The following is a 20,822-nucleotide window of genomic DNA, read 5'->3' on the forward strand; positions in this document are numbered from 1 at the left end:
TTACAGCTGGAGAGGGAGTGGATGAAGTGGAAAATAAATATGTGTGAAACACTGAGCCTCTGTCACAGGAAGTGCCGTCCTGTCAGTGTGAACACAGAGCTAAGAACAACAAACCTTCACTCTCGTTCCAGTTTGATTGTTGCTTCTCTAATGGTCAGAATGTCGATGCCTTTAACTTTTTCTCTGCCTGAATTCTTAAACACGACCTGATATTCAGGATAAAGATGTGTGTAAAAAAACTTGGGTCTCCTGTACCTGTGCTTTACGTCAGCTCTCTGTGAGTCTCACCTGGTTTGAAGGTTCACTGCTGACTGAATCCATTTTGCTCTCCAACAGCTGGCTGTGGCTCCGTGTTGGCAGCGTGGCCGAGCCTCCGCTGTGCATCCGCTGGACAGCTGGTCTCACCTGAGGACAGGTGCGCGTGTTGTCCTCTGTGCGCGTGTGTGTGGGGTCGTCTCCTGCAGGCGTGTAGCAGCTCTGCAGCTCGGAGTCTGAGCCGTCTCGGTTGTCTCGAGTGAAGGACGAGCGTGAGATGACTCCAAACTTGCGCGTGCGTTTGAAGTTTTCCGAGCAGTCGGAGGGATCGCAGGCTCCGCCCTCTTGCTGTTCGTCACAGCCGTTGACCTCACGGGGAGGGGGAGGGGCTTTTTTCTTGACCCGCCGCAGCATGATCAGGTAGATGCAGCCTCCGTTCCAGCACTGGTCAGTCAGATAACTGTAAAATGAAAAAAAACAAAACATGCAGGCTTAAATATCATGAAGAAAACTCGAGTCCTGACATGCAGAGGTGGAAAGTTAGATCTCTGCAGGGGAACATTGAGTTTGTTCCGAAACAATCATGATGTTTTTTGAACACTCTCTGATAACCTCTTTAAATCCTGTTCGCTAATCACCTCCAACATAAGCAGCTTATAAACCAAAAACTCCTCCGGTTCTTGGTGTTTGAGAACAAACAGGAGGTCAACAGGTGATGTTTACAGGGACTACATTAAAACAGTTTACACCTGACATGTACCTGTACGCTTCATTAGAGCTCAAAGTAGTCAAACTTTTATTGAGGTTGAATTCTTTTATCACTTCACTGGCTTCTTAAATGTGAAGATCAGCTGCTTCTCTGTTACATCAGCAGCACAAGCTCAGAACACGGCAGTGAAATCACATTTGGATGTTCGATTTGAAACTTTTACTATTTTTATTTATTTTATATTTTTTTCAGTTTCAATCCACACCAATCTCCTGAAAATGTTCTTTAACCACCTTCTGTTGGCTTACAAACACAAAGTGTAAACAACTTTCAGATTATTTTTTAAAAAACTTCACCAAACTATTATTCAACCTTGGTAAAGGAGTTGTTAGCTTGCGACCCTAAGCTAGCATTTGTTCACCTCAAACCTGGCTAACGAGCCTCAGAGAAACATTGGGCCTCATTCACCGATAACTTCTCAAAAATATTCTTTGTGTTCTTTAAAAAGTTCCTAAAAATCTACTTAGAATTCATGATCTTAATCAGCTGAGTGCCATGTCATCATCATTTTTGGACCTTATACACGTTTTTGACAATTAGCATGAAAACTCCCCTTTTTTTGCCCATATAAGGGCATGAGCCTGCATGGCCATGTGCACACATCACACACAGAAGTGCATCAAAAAGAAAAGCTTTGAGACGTCAGGATTGCCTGAATTTAAGTAGAAAAAACAAGAATGAGATCTGAAGTGGAAGAAGTGCAGCACAAAACCAAACGGGCTGATTTATGTCATAAAATGTGTCACAGTGGATATGAAACAGAAACTACAAACATGTTCAGACACAGCTGTCATCAGAAACAATGAACATCCTGCTGCAATCAGAGAACAACGCACAACAGATGTATAAATAGTTAAATCTCTCTCGTTTTGATTGTCTGCTATTTCATCAATCTTAGATGGTGATCTTACACAGATAAAAAGAAAGATGCAAAAATATAGACTGTGTGAAAATGTGTAAAGAAGTCAGTCATATAAAAGTCATATAAAAGTGTATCATAGTGGTTAGTGTGAGCGCCTCATGTACTGAATGCGTAGTCCTCTAAACAGACAGCCTGTGTTCAAACTGACCTGTTGCTCTTATCCTGCATGTCATCCCCCCCCCCCTCTCTCTCTCTCTCTCCTGACTCTATTCACTGTCCTCTCTCTAAATAAACTCCTGAGAATAAACCTTTAAAAAAACAACTTTAGCAGCTGTTTATTAACTACAGTTAAAGTTTAATAATTGAACACTCACGTTTCTTAAGACCATCTTTACCAAACCTATAATATACTGAACAAAAATCGTGTTGTTCTGACAGTAAACAACAACTTTTCTCTTCGTATGACTGTTAAAAATGAGTCTCACCTGGCTCCGCTGACGTCCACTCCCACCATCAGCTGTCCGTTTAGAGACAGCAGCTCGTCCCTCAGTTTGATCCCCCCACAGCGGGCGGCTGGGCTCTTCTTCCTCACCTCTGTCACCCAGATACAGCCCACATCCATGATGGGGCCCTGGTCCCTCCTCCTCCTCGGTCCCCCCTTTTTCCTCCCGTCGGGGTCTCCAAAGATGGGGATGTTCCCGTAGCTGAGGCCGAACTCTGCAGAGTCCTCCTCCTCTTTACTCATGGAGACGGCCTGGATCTCCACGTCCAGCCCCTCCCTGCAGGAGGACGGGCTGGGAGACAGAGCGACCTCTCCCTCCATGAAGTTAAACTTTATGTACTCCACCAGCTTCTGAATGGCAGCCACACACACAGACATGTCGTCCATGTTTAAACTGTTCACACTGCTGCTGCTGCACACACTGTCCCCCTCCCCATTCCTGCACCAGTCCTGATCCACCTGCTGGACAGAGAGGAGGGGGAGGAAGAGGATGAGGAGGAGCAGGAGGAGGAAATATGGAAAATCAGTTATTAAAAGTTGAATAACAAGCTTTAATAAAGTAGACCTTATTACAGGTCTGTATCACAGACTGTATATTGAGATGGACGGAGCGAAAGCCACCTGAGAGTGAAGCCAGAATATTTAGGGCACCTTGCTGACGTCTGCAGTTTAGTCATAAATCCCGCCTACCCCTTGTTGATTTCTGTTATCATAGTTAGTAAATCTCACTGATTTATTTCTATGTATTAATTATTCTGAGAAGTTTAGTTTTATTTGCTATTTGATGCTATAACAGGGGACTTAACATCAGGACTGACAGCTCTCGGACTGTCAGAGAAAAAGAGGAACAGTTTGGGGAAACATAATGAAAACTAACATTACAGTCATCAACACAAGAATCTGAGCCCACCTGAGGGACCTTTGACCTTTCACCAGGAGGTTGAATGTGTGTTCGGTTAGAGAAAGGAGCGGTGTATGGTGGCGGTTCTGACATACAGGTCCAATCTATGTCTTGGCTCCAAATCATGTCAAAGGTGTGATGTCAGTTCCCTTCACTGTGGTTTTTTGGCTTCACTTTTGTACAACAAATAGTCATGTTGTCCATATTGATATACAGTAGTATGGCCCTTATCAGGGGTCCCCAGCCACCGGCTCTTGGACCTTGGGGTTGCGGGATGTTTCGAACACCCAGTCGGAAAGAGGAGGATGTCTGTAATTGCCTTTTATGGCCACAGAAATGAACAGTTTGCTTTTTTAAACTGGGGCTGCTGAAAAAATATGAAATAAGAATAGTGGAGACACTTTGTACTCATTGAGCTTCGTCAGCCACCAAAACAAGGCTCAGCAGCAGAAACATTGTCTGACACTCACATACATAACGACACGCTACGATAAGCATGTTTCTGGAAAACAAGAAGATTGTCTCATCTTTCAATATTTTATGATGTCACTATTTTGTTTTTTGACTCTAAAAAAAATGTGGTTCCTAACAAAAACTGTGTAAAAAGGGGGCGTGGCCACAGTAATGTCACCCATTAAGTACCGATAACAGTGGTATCTGCTTGTCAATCATAGGCAGCCCTCCTCCCTTGTCTGGTATAAGATCATAATTTACTAAAGGAACATCATGCTGTATTAAAGACAGAATGAGATGATACATATATTCTTAAGGAAAATGTTTACAGAGGAGAAAAAATAAATAAAGAAGTAGGACCCTTTAATTTTTAGACCTAGCGGCGACATTAGCTTCTTAAACACACATTCTGTTTTCAGGCCACTATTATACTTTGCATCATTTAACATCAAAGTATTTAGATCTCTGATTTATTCACCACATCCATATCAATCCAAAAACAAAACACATTCAGTGATAGCCCTGGAGGCCAGTCACACTGTCTTTAATAGCAAAGTTTTGGACTAAAGGGTCAATTTGATTGGATGACTTGTTGTAACGAGTGCTTTCAGTCCCAGAGTTCAGGAGACATTTAAAGTTGCAGCTGAGCAAACCGTCTCTCTGTCTGCCGTGCGGACAGACCAGTGAGCCCGAGGGCGCCGAAGTGAGAAAGCTATCATGTCAAATCAATCCTCTTTATCTAACCCTGCATCACTGCAGTATAAGCTGCACAATGGTCTGTAATCCAGCCATCAGAGTGGAATTAACTAGGTTAACTGGCTGTCATAAGAGTGACTGAGACGTGCTCGTAGTAGGTCACAGAGCTTCTAGCAGCACTTATTTCTGCAGCACATAAAAGCCCTCAGTGAACACACTGTCCCACTTTTTGACTGGATAAACTGCAAGTATGTGATCATCTATCAATCATCCGCCCCCCCTCAGTCATCTCATATGATACTCCACTGAACAAACCACAGGGATACAATCAGTCCTGTTATAACTGGCCTCCACTACAGTTCACTACATATTGAGTCTGCAGGAAAACATTACGGAACATGAATTATGAATGATGTTTTAGGTCCAAATATAAAAAGGTACATTTACAGGAATTAAGTTATAAGAGAAGAAAGTCCAAATATCACAACTTTACTCCTTCTCAAATCGTAATGAAAAAATATTAAAGTTGTAACATTATGGGATTAAACACATAACAAAAAAACAAAAAAAAATCAAAGTCGTAAATTAAAAATATCAAAGTCATACTTTATTTTAGAAGAATAACAACATAACAATGCGACCCACATGCAACCCGCTGCTTGCTCTAAACTCCTTCGTGTGAATGTGTGTGCAGAGGGGTTGGAGGAGTGGCGATGAAGGAGAGCGGAGGCTTCATAATGACAGAGGTTTCAACAAACGGCCATTTGTTTTTTTGATTTCATGCTGGCGATCAAAGGCGACATCTACTGGATCAAAAAGTGGCACATTCCTCCTTTGAAGGAGAATTCCTGCATTTTAAATCAACTTTAACTTTTGTGTTTTAAACAGTAAGTTTAGGTCCAACAGAATATTAGTGTAGTGTTTTGGGTATACCAACTCCCAGTGGACAAACTTTGATCCATCAAGGATGTTACAGACTCACAGCCAGTTTCACTGCTGAAACTGTGACATTAAAACTGAGACATTCAGGAACTTTTTGTACCTAAGTCAGGTAAAAATCAGTAAACCAGAGCAAAATAAAAAAAAAGGTTTATGGTCATGAGTTGTTCATTGTATTAAAACATTTGAGTTAGAGCACTTTTAATTTACAAGAAAGTTGTTCAAAGATCGTTTTTTGACGTGATATGGTCCTGTAACTAAAGGGAGATGTTTTTTTATTTTAATGAGTAGACTTTTTGTTTATGGTGGAAACGTCATGTTGCCGTCTATACTGTACTTAAATCAAACTTTTGAAAGGTAAAAAGGTGTGTTACCTTGTCTCCACATGTGTCCTGGTTCTGGTTCTGGTCCTTACTGCCTCTTCTAGTCTGAGTCTTGTGCCAGTCCTCCAACAGAGGGAGGATGCTGAGGGCGTTGTCCTGAGTGATGGGCATCCTGGCATCGTGCGCCCGACCAGCCGACCCAAACGTCCGCTCCGATGCTCCAACAGCAGGTGAAGAACAGGAACCAGAGCGGTCCCTCAGCCCTGAAAGCCTCCCTGATGAAGACAGAACAGGTTCATGTTATGGACGTAAATAAAGGATGTTTAAAATAGACTCTGATTCATATCAACAATCTTTCCCTTCTTTGCTTATGAACTGGACAGCTGTTAGCAGGTCAATATCACAGAAAGAACAGCGTTGTAATCTGTTAGATATCAGTTTTGATACCATGGCAACAAAGAGGGAAGTCCTAGACACCCAACATTGGATAATGTCTTCTTTTTAATAAGCAAACATTGCCAACAAGCATCTGAACACTGTTGAATTCAAACCAAGCGTTGACAACATTATCGTTCTAAAATGTGTCTGATGTACTTTGCAATAGACAGTGTGCAGGTGTCTGCATGCAATTTATAATCCTCTCATTCTTCTCTTGCATGTCTAAAGAAACAAACTCCTTATTTTTAAACCCGTCGTACTTTTTAATACTGTTAAAGGCTGTATCCATTCATAAAGTATGTTAACGACTTTCATTTCAATCCTTTAATGGCTCCTTTGTGTGATGGAGGAGTGCTTATAGTAATATCACCTGTGGTGGAAGAGTCCAATGTGCTTTCTTCTCATGAGGACAAGAAATCCTGATCGTTCACAACACCTGGTCTGAGCAAAACCTCCCCACTGAAATCATTAAAAACCAGAGTGGATAATATTTATCTTTCATCTAGAACACTTGTTGTTCCATGAATGATAAAGTTTTCTTTGTAACTGGCTGACAGGGATGGTAGTTTGTTTTTAATGGTCTGAAACCTGCAAAAACCAGCAGAGCTCTGGAGTGCAGGAAGAATCTGGGTTGACCCTTCAGCTGCATCTTAACTACAGACGGAAAGTTGAGAGCGGCCACATATAGACTAAAAGCAGGCCTCCATCAGACCGCACTGTAATGACTATGTAGAGCTCAGGCTTCAAATAAACTGTTGGTCTCTGTGGTTCATCCATCTCTACTATTCCTGTCCTCTGAAACCCAGAACCAGCGCGGCCAGCCCTGCTCCGCTACGAGCTCGACGACACGCTGAACCTCGGCTGCATCGGGAAGAGGAGCAACACGAGGAAGTGATGGAGGACAAGGCGGGGGGGGGGGGGAGCGTCAGGATGTTCAATCAAGACATACAAAGTCACATCACGGATGATTAAAGAGAGGATGGGGTGAATAAATCAAGAGTTTCTCTGCACTCTTCTTAAAGGGCAACTCCACCAAATTCACACAGGATGTTCTGTTTACTTTACTTGATGGTTTATAAATCCTTCTAAGACCATGCCGGGAGATGTTGTGGTTCAGCAACTTAAAGGGGAATTCCTGCATCTGTAAGTCCTTTAATGACTTTGGGTTTTTTTAAATGGTTAGTTTTCAACGCATCTTTGTAACGTTAAAGATAAAAATGAACTATGAGACTGGGGCTGCAGACGGCTCCTGTGTGCTGAGAGGTAAACTTCCTGTTTTAGTCAATGTAGCGTGGTGTGTTTGGAGAGAGATGTGACAGCTGTTTTCCTACAGATCCATACAGAGATAAACCTTTTAGTTCATCTCTGTATGGATCATTTGAGTAACGCTTTCAGACACAATCTGAGCCTGTCAGTAGTCCAGGGCGATAAATCATAGCGATATGCAATCTTCTTAATATAAATAAAATACTTGAAATAACCTGTAGTTACACCACAAAGACTGCACTCGTGTTCCTTAAACACTCGTCAGCTGACATTAAAGACAACAAGGTAAAGATGACACACAACCAATCATGTTGCGGGGATATGGGTAGGCGGGCTTACAGATGTTTGCAGCGAAATAGAAACACAGCGACAATGAGCGACACAAAGAAAACGCTGAGTGAACCGACTCCAAGCACGAAGAAAACATTGTCTTCAAGAGAGGCGACGGCCGGAGTTTGGAGAAATTTTGGCTATTCGGAAAAAATATAAATAAATCAGAGAAGCCTGTCCTGTAAACTGTGCCTGCCAAAGAGGGCAACACTGCAAACCTTTCCCCTGTTTGAAACAGTCTCACCCATTCAACACACTGTCGGCGAGAAATCAGCAAATGTCCCAAACAAGCGTGTCCTAGCTCCGTGCACTGAGCTTATGACTGCTCCTCTGATCAAGTAGAGGTTCACATGATCTGACAATTAAGAACAATTAAGCCCTTTATCATGTGGTTCCTTCAACGTTCATCCAGGAGCAAAAATTAGCTTTTAAATTTGAAGCAATCACTGAATTGACAGTTATTGTGATAATTATCGACATCGACTGATATGAAATTTTTTTTTATCATGACATTTTTTCCCTCATATCAGCCAGCACTACCTGTCAGTGACAGAAAGTTTAAGGGGACACATGGTGATCCATCAAGGATTAATGTTCCTGACATTACAGCCTGTGTCACTGCTGCAGGGTGAACACTTAAAGTGGAGGTGAAAAAAGAAGCACTTTTCAGCCCTTTAGACTTTAAACATGTAAAAGAGGTACCTGGTTAATACAGCAGAGATATACAAACCCCTTGGATAGTGCCTTGTTTTTTTATCTGGATGTGCCTCCAGCCCTTTCATACCAGGAATAACTCACCAGATGATTGCAGGGTGTCAAAGTTCATAATTAATTCTGTTAAACATCTAGAGTAGATCCTGTCATCAACACGTCCATGAAGCCTCTACTGATCAAAACAGACAGAAACGTTAAAGAGCTGCTGGTTCAGGCTCCGCCTCCTTATTGTCCCTCCAACAATAAAACATCCCCGTGCTGTTTTTCACAGCTCCCTGTCAGAGACACCAGAGAGCGTCAGTCCTGTTCATGTGGGTGTGTTCACAAAATACCGCTGACTGTTTAACTCTGCATCACCACGGACGACAGAGGAACCTTTAATGTTCATTTAGAAGAGCTCAGGAAGTGAAACGCTGACTTCAAAATAAACTCAAATAAAACAAGGGACGACTTAAATTAGGCTTGAGTATCCACAAATAACAGGAAACAAATCTTTGTATTTCGGGACTCAAACACACACCATCTCTCTCTCTCTTTCACTCACACACACACACACACACACACACACACACACACACACACTCATTATCACCAATAAACACAAGATACACAAATGTTCTTCAGAACTGTTCTGCCATTTCTGCCAGGATAGGAGGGGGAGGACAGATGAAGCAGTCATGCCGACTGTTATCCGGGGCTTTCAGACCGTCCTGGAGACGAGGAATCAGACAAGATTCTTATGACCAACACTTATAATAAATTTTATTTGTAAAGCACTTTTCATTTTTAAAATCTCAGAGAGCTACAGAGTTTGACTCACTTCAAACCAGAGCAGTCGGGAACAACTGATCGGCTGTGATTGGCTCTCATGCCTCCCAGCACACTACATGATTGATGACCCTCAATAATCAATCAATCAATATTTATATAGCGTCAATTCATAACAGGCGTTATCTCAAGACACTCAATAAGTTAATACTCAATAAGACTTATTGAATGTAAAATCATTTGCGCGACTTAAGTATGGGGCCCAAGTTGGCCTGAAATTTCAGTCGAAATTCAAGTATGACCCAGCCAGGTGGGAGATACCAATCTTCTTTGAATTAAGAAATATATACAGCAGGTACGGAAAGTATTCAGACCCCTTTAAATGTTTGTCTTTGTTTCATTGCAGCCATTTGCTAAAATCAAAGAAGTTCATTTTATTTCTCAGTGTACACTCAGCACCCCATCTTGACACACAAAAAAAACAGACATAGAAATGTTTGCAAATTTATGAAAAAAGAAAAAGTGAAATATCACATGGACACAAGCATTCAGACCTTTTGCTCAGTATTGAGCAGAAGCACATGTTTGAGTGAGTACAGCTAGGAGTCCACGAGCAACAAGTTTTTCACACCTGGATTTGGGGATCCTCTGCCATGTGTTTTTTTGATAAACTCTATGCAGGCTTTATGTCTTGCACTGAGGAAACTCTTCCGTCGGCCCACTCAGCCATGTGGAACTTTCTCCCTCCTGCATCTCTGGAGCTCAGCCACAGTGATCTTTGGGTTCTTTACCTCTCTCACCAAGGCTCAGTTTGGCTGCACAGCCAGATCGAGGATCGTCCCAAACTTCTTCCATTTAAGGATTATGGAGGCCACTGTGCTCTTAGGAACCTTGAGTGCTATAGAAATTCTTTTGTAACCTTGGTCAGATTTGTGCCTCGCCACAATCCTGTCTCTGAGCTCCTTGGGCAGTTCTTCGACCTCCTGATTCTCAGCTGCTCTGACATGCACTGTGAGCTGTAAGGTCTCATATAGACAGGTGTGTGCCTTTCCTAATCAGGTCCAATCAGTTTAATTAAACACAGCTGGACTCCAATGAAGGAGCAGAACCATCTCAAGGAGGATCAGAAGAAACAGCATGTGAGTTAAATGAGTGTCACAGCAAAGGGTCTGAATACTTCTGACTATGTGATATTTCAGTTTTTCTTTTTTAATACATTTGAAAACATTTCTACATTTCAGTTTTTTTTGTGTCAAGATTAAACGAACCTTTCTGATTTGAGCAAATGGCTGCGATGAAACAAAGAGTGGACAATGTAAAGGGGTCTGAATAATTTCCGTACCCGCTGTACATGAGGAAACTTCTTTTTGACCATTTCACTCTCTTAGAGCAGGTAGAATAAACGTCACAGAGCCAGCTGGTTTCTGGCTAACTGATGCTGAGTATAGACGTCACACTCGAAGGTACCCAATACATGATTTATTGGGCCAATTGTGCAGTAAATCAGATTCAGATTTATTTGTCCTTTGCAGGAAATTTGCTTTCACCCTCATACGAGAGACACATAAACAGAGAGACCTCAAGATACATAAAGACATACAGTACATCCTCCACCATGCACATTTAACACAGAAAACAGAAACACACATTTAACAAGGCAGTCTATTCAGTTCTGTTATGACAGAGGGGACGAAGCTCCTACTGAACTTGACCCTCTTCCAGGTCAGGGACCTGTACCAGATGGAAGTAGCACGAAGTATGAGTGTAGGGGGTGACTGGGGTCCTGGGTGATAGAGACTGCCCTGCGTGTTGTGGCTGTGGTGTTAAGGTCAGAGAGGATGGGGGTGGGGAGGCCGATGATTTTGGCAGCTCTATGTGTGATTTAAAGTCAGTCTTTTTGTGTTGGGGGATGACAGCATGTTGAAAAAGCAGGGGGAGCAGTAACATTAACAATAGCAGCGCCACAATGGAGCACTTTTAAATCCAGAATGAGTGAGCTCCACATCGTCGCTGCTCTGCTGTCAGCTTTTAGACATTTAACTCCCACGTCCACCCAAACCTACGCCATCATCCTCTGATGTCATACTTATGTTGCTCTTTTGGATCTTTCTATTTTAATGTTATTTAATATGTTCATATCTTGTATTTTCTGTGATTGTTTGCTGGTTCGTTCAGTGATTTTTTAGAACTATTTATTTTACAGTTTTTTCTTCTCTCTGTCCTGATGCTTTTGATGTCTTGAGTGACGCCCTTTAAATTGCCTTACAGCTGAAATGTGCTATATTAACAAACTTGATCTTTTTTTTCCATTTTACATCTCAGGCTGATCAGCTGTTCTATGCCAAATTTAACTCCATTCGATGTCTAAATATCAATCAAATTCAAGCTCTAAATCATATTTATCTTCCTGAAAAACTGAATGACAATAACATCGCTGTCATATTCTTTACATGACGTCTCCATGAACCTTCCCTCTCCTTACTGACTTCTTTTTGTTTGTTGTTTCAGTTTGACTTTGTCTGAAAGGAATCCGTCGAGTTTCAGTTTTTGTTGCTCCTCATGAAAGCTTTGTGAATAAAAACCTGTGATTCCAGTAAAACAAAGAGCTGGGCTCAATACAGCTCATCCAGACAGTTGAAATACTGTTTGTCTCTGATATCCGTCTTAATGTCCAGACACGTCCTCTTACAGTGATCCAGAGAGAAGATGTAACATGGGAGCCGCTGCGTGTCTGTGAAGGAGCAGCATGAGTAAGAGCTGTGCAGATAAACTTTAATCCCACTAATAGTCCGTTCAAGTGAGTCATCAGTGTGCCTGTGTTCGATGAGGGACAGATTTAGGAAGCAGAACTCTTGTTGTTCTAAATGAAATGTGAGAGGCTTTTTGGTTGATAACGAAAGCTTCATGTGCGTGCTTCATACTGCTGGATGTTTCAGTACCTCAGCAACACGAAGAAGTCCAGGGCAAATAGATAAGAAAACTCCTGCACACTGTCTAAATCGAACAACAACATTTGAGAAGTTTCGGTATCAAATGTTATCTCCACTGCTCCGTGTTGTATGAAACATAAGAGCAACAAATCTTTCAGAGACGCCACAAGGAGTTAAAAAATCTCAGTATTTGCCGACCTTTGAGTTTGAATGGACCAGAGCTGCAGATTCTAATTCATAAAATGACTGAAGATCTGATGCTTTTTAAAGCTGTGGTACCTTTTAGATCAATCACAAAATACCCAGATTGTACGGTTTAAAAAATAAGAACAATCAGAGCCAACAGAGAGCTCGACTTGTGTGCTGTGTAAGCAGTTCTTTTCCATTCAGGCTTTAAAGTGTAATCTTCAGACTGACAGGCAAAGAACTGTTGACACACATCAGTTAAATAACAACAGCATTAACGTGACATTTCCAGTAACGACCTAAATCCTCTAAATGGTCCTTCCCCCTCCGCACATAATCTCTGGATCACCGCCTGAAACACAAGCACAGACCTACAGCGCTGCCATGATACTGACTTACAGCACCATGTTTACTCTGTTGTCCACACCGGCCTATTACTGTCAACTAAAATAATACTAATGATTATATTATAATGATTCTTTCTCTCTGTAACACTGATTTAAAGGAGCAGTCTGCACTGAGCAGAGGGAGCTGCCCATCATCTTTACACCTAATGAGGTTGGTGAGATTTGTTGGCAGGTTTGAACCAAAGCTTCATGAACTCTGAACGTGTGTTTCTCACAGAGACGTGGACTCGTTTACGTCAAGATATCGTTAACCACCCGGAGCTTAAAAGTTGTAAGAAAAATCTGCATCTCAGTGCAAACAAAAAGGACTTACAGCATTGATGGTTTGATACTCTTTGTCCAGTCAGATGAACCGAGAGGCGACAAAAACAACAAGTACAGACAAACCTATGGAGCTGATCATAGTTATCAAGATCTGAAAAAAAGCCAGGATGGACATCAGGGTCACGCTGTCCTTTTGTTATACGTGTGTTTGACTCGCACAGATTTAGTCAGGTCTAGACCAAATTGTTGAACATTTCTAGTGCTCCTTATAGGATGAATGTGGCAGCTAAACCAGGTTTAATATATGCACTTAAGAGAATTTCAGGAGGACTTCCCCCAAAATCCTCCTGATCTGGTCTTTCATCACAGCAGGAGACGAGACCTGTCGGACGGGGTGGGGGTCCTGAGGCAAGATGTGATGAAGAAAGAATGACGAGAAAGTTACAAACAAGGCAACAGAGTTAGTTATGCCATGCTGTTAGAGAATATTTGCCTTTATGTCGATGCTTGGTGGAGTTCGAGCGACACACTACTATCAAAAAAAAAGAGCAGAGAACAAAAAAAAGAAAGCTTTTGCTATGTTGCTAAATTCAACTGGAGAATGACACTTTTTGTTCAAGATCATACCAAACATCGTCTATTCCAGCATCATATACATCTGTGAAAGTTTTACATTGCAAAAAGCAAATGTTTTAAAAAAAACAACAACATTGTGATGGTTTAGACGCGTACAAAGAAGTTCTGTTTTCAGTTCGTAGCATAAAGAATTATGTTGAGTGAATAGAAGTCAGCTCCCACTACCCCTTTTTTTAAAAAAAAGAAATGTGTGACATCCTGTCAAACACCCACTCCACCTCTGGACTGGATGAAGAAGCAGAGATGTCAAACTGGCAACAGATCATTTAGAAATACTTTGCATTGCACTGTAATGTACTGGGACATGTTGGACTGTCCTGTGTTTTGAATGCTCCTGCCATGGCCTCCACCCTGGGCTCTATCTCAGTCACACTCTGACCATCAATACATTTAGGGACATTGTTTCATCATTCGCACTCACATGGATTTGTTTATTCTTTTTCTGAAGGCTTCAGTGTTTTTTTTGTTTCTCTCTGTATATTTTTTTTATTTATTTTAGTATTGTATTCAAAAAAAGCTTTTGCTTACCCTAAGTGAAGAATGATTGAAGTATTGGTCCCGCTCTGGTACAGAACAGTGTGGAGGTATGTGGTGTGGCTTTGAGAACTAAACTGAGGATGACTGAGTGACCTCCACACAGAGAACGAACACAGGCCGTGCTTCATGGGTGAAAACATTTCTTTACCTTTAGTTTGACATGTGGATTATTCCTCCACTCTTTGTTCGTGTTTAGGCTGACCTAAATGTCTGATCCCCTCCCCCCTCCACCATGCTCTTCTCCTGGGTGCCATATGGCTGAAGATTAGAAAAAGCCCTGTTTTAGTGCATCCAAAATGTCACATTGTTAGAGATTACAGGAGGAAACGCTCACAGTAATGCTGTCGTCTGATTCGGTCAGTTGTTCCTTCTTCACGAGAAAAACTTTCTGTGCTGCCATCTCAGCCAGAACTCCATCGTTAAAGAGATGTCTGTGTCTCAGTGGGAATATTCCTGCTAGAAATAAAGGAGAACATAATACACCTACTTCAACACAAATCTACCAGAGCTCAGTTATTTCCTTTTTATAAAAGACTCATTCACTAATATATGTGTAAAAATCTTCTTGCTCTGTGCACACTTGAATTTCCCTCGGGATCAATAAAGTATCTATCTATCTATCTATCTATCTATCTATCTATCTATCTATCTATCTATCTATCACAATAGATGCTTAATTTCATGGCCTCTTCTTCGTGTGTAATATATACATAAGCAAACTTACGGTTGAATCTTATACTAATTATCTAAATTATTTTTGTCAATTAAAGGGCATTTTTAACTGAATGTATTTTTAATACAGCGTGCCTTTAAGCCTGGTTCACACAGCAGGATTTTAAAATTGTCAGCCGATTTCCCAAACTTTAGAGAGCACACACACAGCGATAAATAATCGGAGGTTTTACAGTTTCGTTCGCACAGTGTGTGGTGTGCGGCCACACCGCAACATGAACACACCACACACGAACCGATTTCACTCACAAACGTCCCCCGATCAGACGGGAAATCTCGCAAAACCTCTCGAGATCGAACGTGATTCCAGAGTCAACAAACGGGCGAAGAGGATGTAACAGGGATCGTTTGTGCTGTTTTTATCTGAAAAACAAGTTTTAAAAAGAGGCGTCGGTCAAAGGAGCGGAGACAACGGGAGCATGAGCTGTACTTGCTACATGATGATATGGAGGTGAGTTGTTGTTGTTTTGCTACCGGTGTTTCCTCGCCACTACGTCACCTCACTTTCTGATTGGCTACGCGTCACAGTCAACAGGCTCGTGCCACACATGATGAGAGATCGGGCCAAAACAATCCAACATGTTAAATATCCCCGGTTTGAGATCGGAGCGGTCCCGACATTCTTCCGACCTGACGAGAGCGTTCTGAACACACCACACACGGCAGGATGATCTTATAAGATTATCTTATGATAATCGGGGCGTCCTTAAGATTATCGGGAGGGGAGAATCGGGGCCAAAATCGGCGTAATTATCCTGCCGTGTGAACCAGGCATTAGTTAAAGCGCTATGTTCATATTAAGGAAGCATGTCCTTCATTTGTGCATGCGTATGATCTGGGGAATCCATGTCAAAACGTATCGATGAGTCTCAGACTTGTGCATCAAATGTTCGTATGTGCAGTTTAAGCACAGATTTGTGCGTATGCGCTGTTTGGTCAATGTGTCAGCTGTGAGCAAGAAGGAAATGTTTTCATGAGTTCTGTATTAGCTCAGAAAACTGATCAAGCCGACTAAAGTGATTTATTAGAGACAAACAGGGGGAAGGTTGTGAAACCTTTGACGTGTTTGGGCTTCATAAATAAATCTTGGGGATCACATCCGGTTTGGATTGGCTCATTGATGTCACAACAGCCTTTTTGGTTTGTCTTCCACTATAAAAAGTGTTTGCGAATAGTCTTGACAACAGGCTTTGAGCGGATTGTTTGGTAATACATGTAGAACATTTAGGAAACTCTAAAGTCGTTAAAAGATCTGACCCTCTATTGTACCGATACTTTTGATTAATATCAGAAATACATTTAGCGTAAAACTTCCAATAAAAGCACAACCCAATCTCTTATCAGAACATTAACGAAACGCACAGTATGTAAATTCAACCAGGGGGCTCTTGATCCAAACTATAACAAAAGATGACATTAAGGCTGGCTGAGAATGATGGGAGGGATTTTATCTGTGAATGACCCCCACCCCGATGAAAACAGACAGAAAGAGACAGAAAGAGAACATACAATATGTTTACCGATTATGTATCCAAGAATAATGTAAATTTCAAAGCAGCACACAGCAACAGCACAGCAGCTCGCGCTTTCTTATGCAGCATTCTTTAAATGTAACATCTGGCATTTCCATGGCAACGATAAACATTCTGTCTTCAGGTTCTCTGGCTCTGATAACTGTTGTAAATATTTGAGGTAATGTTAGTACTCAACAAAAAATATATATAACAAAGACTTAATCCTTTGTTAATTAACTAGATATTTTAATGATAGCATTAATAAAATTCTCCATATTATTAACTTATACTTTACTAATCCCACGAGGGGAAATTCGGTTTACACTCTGTCTAATGAACACACTCATGCACAAACAGGATCCTAGTGACATGCATTAATGGAGGGGTCTCAGAGTGAGGGGGCTGCCCACAGCGAGCGCTCAAGAGCAGTTTTGGGGTTCAGTGCCTGGAAGTGGACTAGCAGCTACCAGACCAGTTTCCGGACTTGGTCTGTGCCGGGACTTGAACCGGCGACCCTCCGGTTCCCAACCCAAGTCCCTACAGACTGAGCTACTGCCGCTCCAAATACCCCAGACCCCTAGACCTTTAGCATACGCTTTAAACAGACTGTCCAATATGTTTCCACAGCTGCACTGACCACTCGTTAGGGATTATATTAACAGGGTCTCTCTCTCTTACATGTTTCTTTTTGTGCTTCAAATCTGAAGACTATAAACTATTTTAATAATTAACAGATTATTAAAATTGGGAGAAATGTTTTACAGGATTTAAAGGAGGGAAAGGTCGTCCCAAAAGAAAAGCAATCTAGATCAAATAATTTATCACTCAAACATTATTTAGAAATCACATTTCAAAGACAACAAGGCTAAATGAAATATAGAGTGAAAACGAAAAGAAACAAATATTAAGCCTTCAAAACAAACAACAATTATGTGATTTTACCAAAGCGGCTGTTTCCCAACAAAGAAGTTTTTGTAATGCAACACTAAAGCTTCAGCAGAGACCCAATCATTACTGTGGATCTGATCCAAATACACCAGTGAAATGCAAAAGGCACAACCTCCCAGCATGCAGAGACCTGATCAAGAATGAAAACCCCCAAGAAGTGAGACCTGATCAGGAAACACCTGAGGATCTGCATGAAGGGACAAAAAGAGAAACTCAAAGAAGAAGCAGCTTTGACAAATTAACCAGCAGCAAGAAGTGAAATGATAAACGTGATTAATAATGATCTCACACAGCCTGCATCCCTATCTGTTTCAAAAAACAGTTTTGATAAAGATCATCCACATCAAGTCCAGAACACATGACGTAACTCTCCCCTCCAATCAAAGTTCATTCATTACATCCGCTCCTTAAAGCTCCTGTGAGGACTGTTTAGATGGTGATGAAACAGACTGAAATAAATACTGCTGCTTCTTTATGAGCAACAAAAACAAACCAGACCATCAGCATGAAGAATCAATATCTCTGTGTTAACACTGCTGCTGGGTCAGTGTCAGACAAAGTGATGTAACATAATCTCCTGAATTTGTTTTTTTTCTTTTACGTTTTTCAACATGAAAAATTCTCAATGGTCGATGTGTTTGACAGATCAAAGAAAACAGTGTGCGATTGTAATTATTATAATAATGTAAAGCGATACAGTTTTGTCCACAGTGGGCTTCAAAGTTTAAATAAAAATCTAAAACCCTGTTTCCAGCAAGCGGTCTCGGTACGGCACGCATTTTGCGGCGTTTCCGTAGGCTAATCCCGGGAAAGATTCCCAAATAACCGACCCGTACCGTCCCACTTTTTGGGACCCTTCCGAAGGGGTGCCAAGAATATCAAGCAGACCCTAAAAGGTGGAACACTGCAGTCTGTTGATTGGCCAAAAGAATGTGTAAACAAAACCCTGCCATGTTTCAATGTTTATATTTCTCCTTGCAGCACATCCTTCTCTGACACAAAGCTTGATTGAGTTTTTGTAATAAAGAGTCACATGACAGTGACAGAGTGGATGAACTGCTGGATGTCTTCATTGTTGGTTTTCTTTAGTGTCACGTTTTTCTCCTTTGTTGAATTTATTAGTTAGCGGTTAGCTGCTATCATGTGATGCTTTTTACATAGCAGCTATCGGTTTCCAGCTTACTCGCCGCCTACCAAATAGGGCACGGGTGGCTGTGGAAACGCAAACGGGATCATGCTTAATAGAACCAAACCGTACCAAACTGTACCGATCCGTACCGGACTGCGGTGGAGAAACGGGGCTTAAAAGTCCTCATAAGACGACAGGGAACACCCTATCACAGTTTACATAACAAACACATTAGCACATCACAATGCAGGGCCAGGAGAGGATTTCTGTGAAAAACGAGCAGCAACTTGTGTGTTTTCACTTAGAATCTAACAGCTAACAGATCTGACAGCTTTACAGAAGCAGCAAAAACAGCTGACAATCTCAGTATTCAATGACCTGGAAATTACCCCAAAGTACACAACTGTAAGTGTCTATAGATTTGTATGCCTTGAGTTTTTCTAGCATATTGACCCTGCTGGTTTTATTCACAAACACTGCTAACTGTCTGCTAACTGTAACTTTCTACATTTAGTTGGACTTTTGACTCACTGAGCTGACAGTGGGTACGGGTCAGGAAACCTCAGCCCATTGATAAGGGTTGGCTCGTCACTGTCGGACAACAATAATTTAAGAAGGCGTTCAGATGGTTCAACCTTCTGATGGGAAGTGACAGCAAGTTACCGCCAGATAACTTTCTGCCACCAGTTGGGCTCCACACAAAATACATGTCAACAGTGTGTGCGAACAACCAAGGCTCTATAAAACAGTGAACAATGAAGTAATCTATGGAGCCAGAACAATGACTGCTAAATGTTTGCATCGTAAATAACACCTGGACTAACAAAAAGAAAGACTGCCATTGAAAAACTTGAATTAAAAAAATAATGTATTGGCACTGAAACGGGTATTGGTGCTTTGAAGAACAAAGACAATGTGTTAAAAAAATTATTTTATTTTAATAGCTTTTGCATTCTTGTGTTTTTCAGTGATATTGTTCAGATGATTTCTCCAATTCTTTTTTCAATGACACTTTTATTTTTACGATGCCAGTTCAATTTTACAATGACAGATTTGTTTACCTTGTGAATGGTTTTCGGTTTCAGTTCTCCGTCACCTTTTTGGCGTGGAGGGTTTGAGGGGAGGGGTATCGGATGGGAAGGTGGGTTTAGGGTGAGTTCTCGTTGATGTCCAATTTATATTTAAATTGATGCTCTCATTGACCCCTTAACTTCTCTTTATGTTATGCAACAGATCAATCGCTGAAAACACAACACAGACAGGCTGCAGAAACACTGACAGGTTTAACCAACAGTCTGAGTCCCTTTGAAGTTACTTAAAGGTTTTTATTCAGACCTGTTCCTTTTTTTTAAACCAGCTTTGAAATAGTTATTAACAGATCTATGTTCAGTAACAGATCTATGTTCAGTAACAGTCTGTGGTTTGTTTGGGGGGGTCGGTCTGTTTCCGGGCTCTGAGGGGTCGGGCTCTCTGGAACCTGCCGAGGATTACAGATATTTATTGTTAGAAGTTGAGCTGACCTGCTGTCAGCACTTTGTGTGAGCGTGCTGCACACGGAGCACATTCACTCTGTTACTACAGAGAAGATTCACCTCACTGTGGCTCTGACAAAACAAACACATCCAAGATTCTGTCGTGATCGTCCTGTCGCAGCATTGACTCTGTGTCTACGAGGTTCACACAAGACCAGATTGTTTAACTTCAATCAATCAATCAATCAATCAATCACAGTTTATTTCTACAGCACATTTAAAAACAACCTTGGTTGACCAAAGTGCTGTAAAGGCAAGAAAGCACACTATTAAACATGATTCTAGCAATCAATCAATACTTTTACCTGTTTGATACCAACAAAAATAGAATTCATTGGAACCCAACTTTGCATAATTTTCCTGTTTCTATTTATGGAAACATTTTAAGTCTACTGTCACTGAGTTTGTCTGCATTTTTGATGGATCCATTCCTCATCTGTTGTTTGAGAGCGATGCAGTTATTCTATTGTATTGGTTACATAAAAGAGCAGAATCGTATCAAAACAAAAGTGAAACTTGTGGTTTTCTCCTCTCATGATTTACAGTAAATCAGCCCCTCCATGAAGCCCAACAGAGGACAGAAGGATTGTGCCATCAGCTGGAATCACGCAGCTGCAGGGCAGCAACAAGTCGAATCACGTTTGAAGTTTGAACTGATATAATTCCATCTTAAGCCACCTTGTTTTCACCTTCACTTATCAAACCTGCGGGGGGAACGGTGTTTATATGCATCGAGGAGGAAACAGGATCTCTGAGGTCCAACCTGTAGCAACACGACATGATGACAGAAT

The 20,822-nt window shown here is 41.4% G+C and overlaps 1 protein-coding gene across 2 annotated transcripts in view; it reads right to left on the reverse strand.

Moving 5' to 3' along the window:
- Positions 1–20,822, reverse strand: part of pdzd2 (PDZ domain containing 2) — a 55,411-nt gene that overhangs the window by 26,743 nt on the left and 7,846 nt on the right. Inside the window, exons 2-4 of one of the 2 annotated variants that reach the window (XM_079346040.1) lie at positions 5,752–5,975; positions 2,372–2,847; positions 289–715 (exon numbers count right to left, since the gene is read on the reverse strand). In XM_079346040.1, coding sequence (XP_079202166.1) covers positions 289–715; positions 2,372–2,847; positions 5,752–5,975 — 1,127 coding nt within the window. Of the gene's footprint in view, positions 1–288; positions 716–2,371; positions 2,851–5,751; positions 5,976–20,822 lie in introns of both variants that reach the window. The other variant, XM_079346041.1, reaches the window with a different exon arrangement.

Source organism: Symphodus melops, assembly GCF_947650265.1.
Source record: "Symphodus melops genome assembly, chromosome: 1".
Lineage (NCBI taxonomy): Eukaryota > Metazoa > Chordata > Actinopteri > Labriformes > Labridae > Symphodus > Symphodus melops.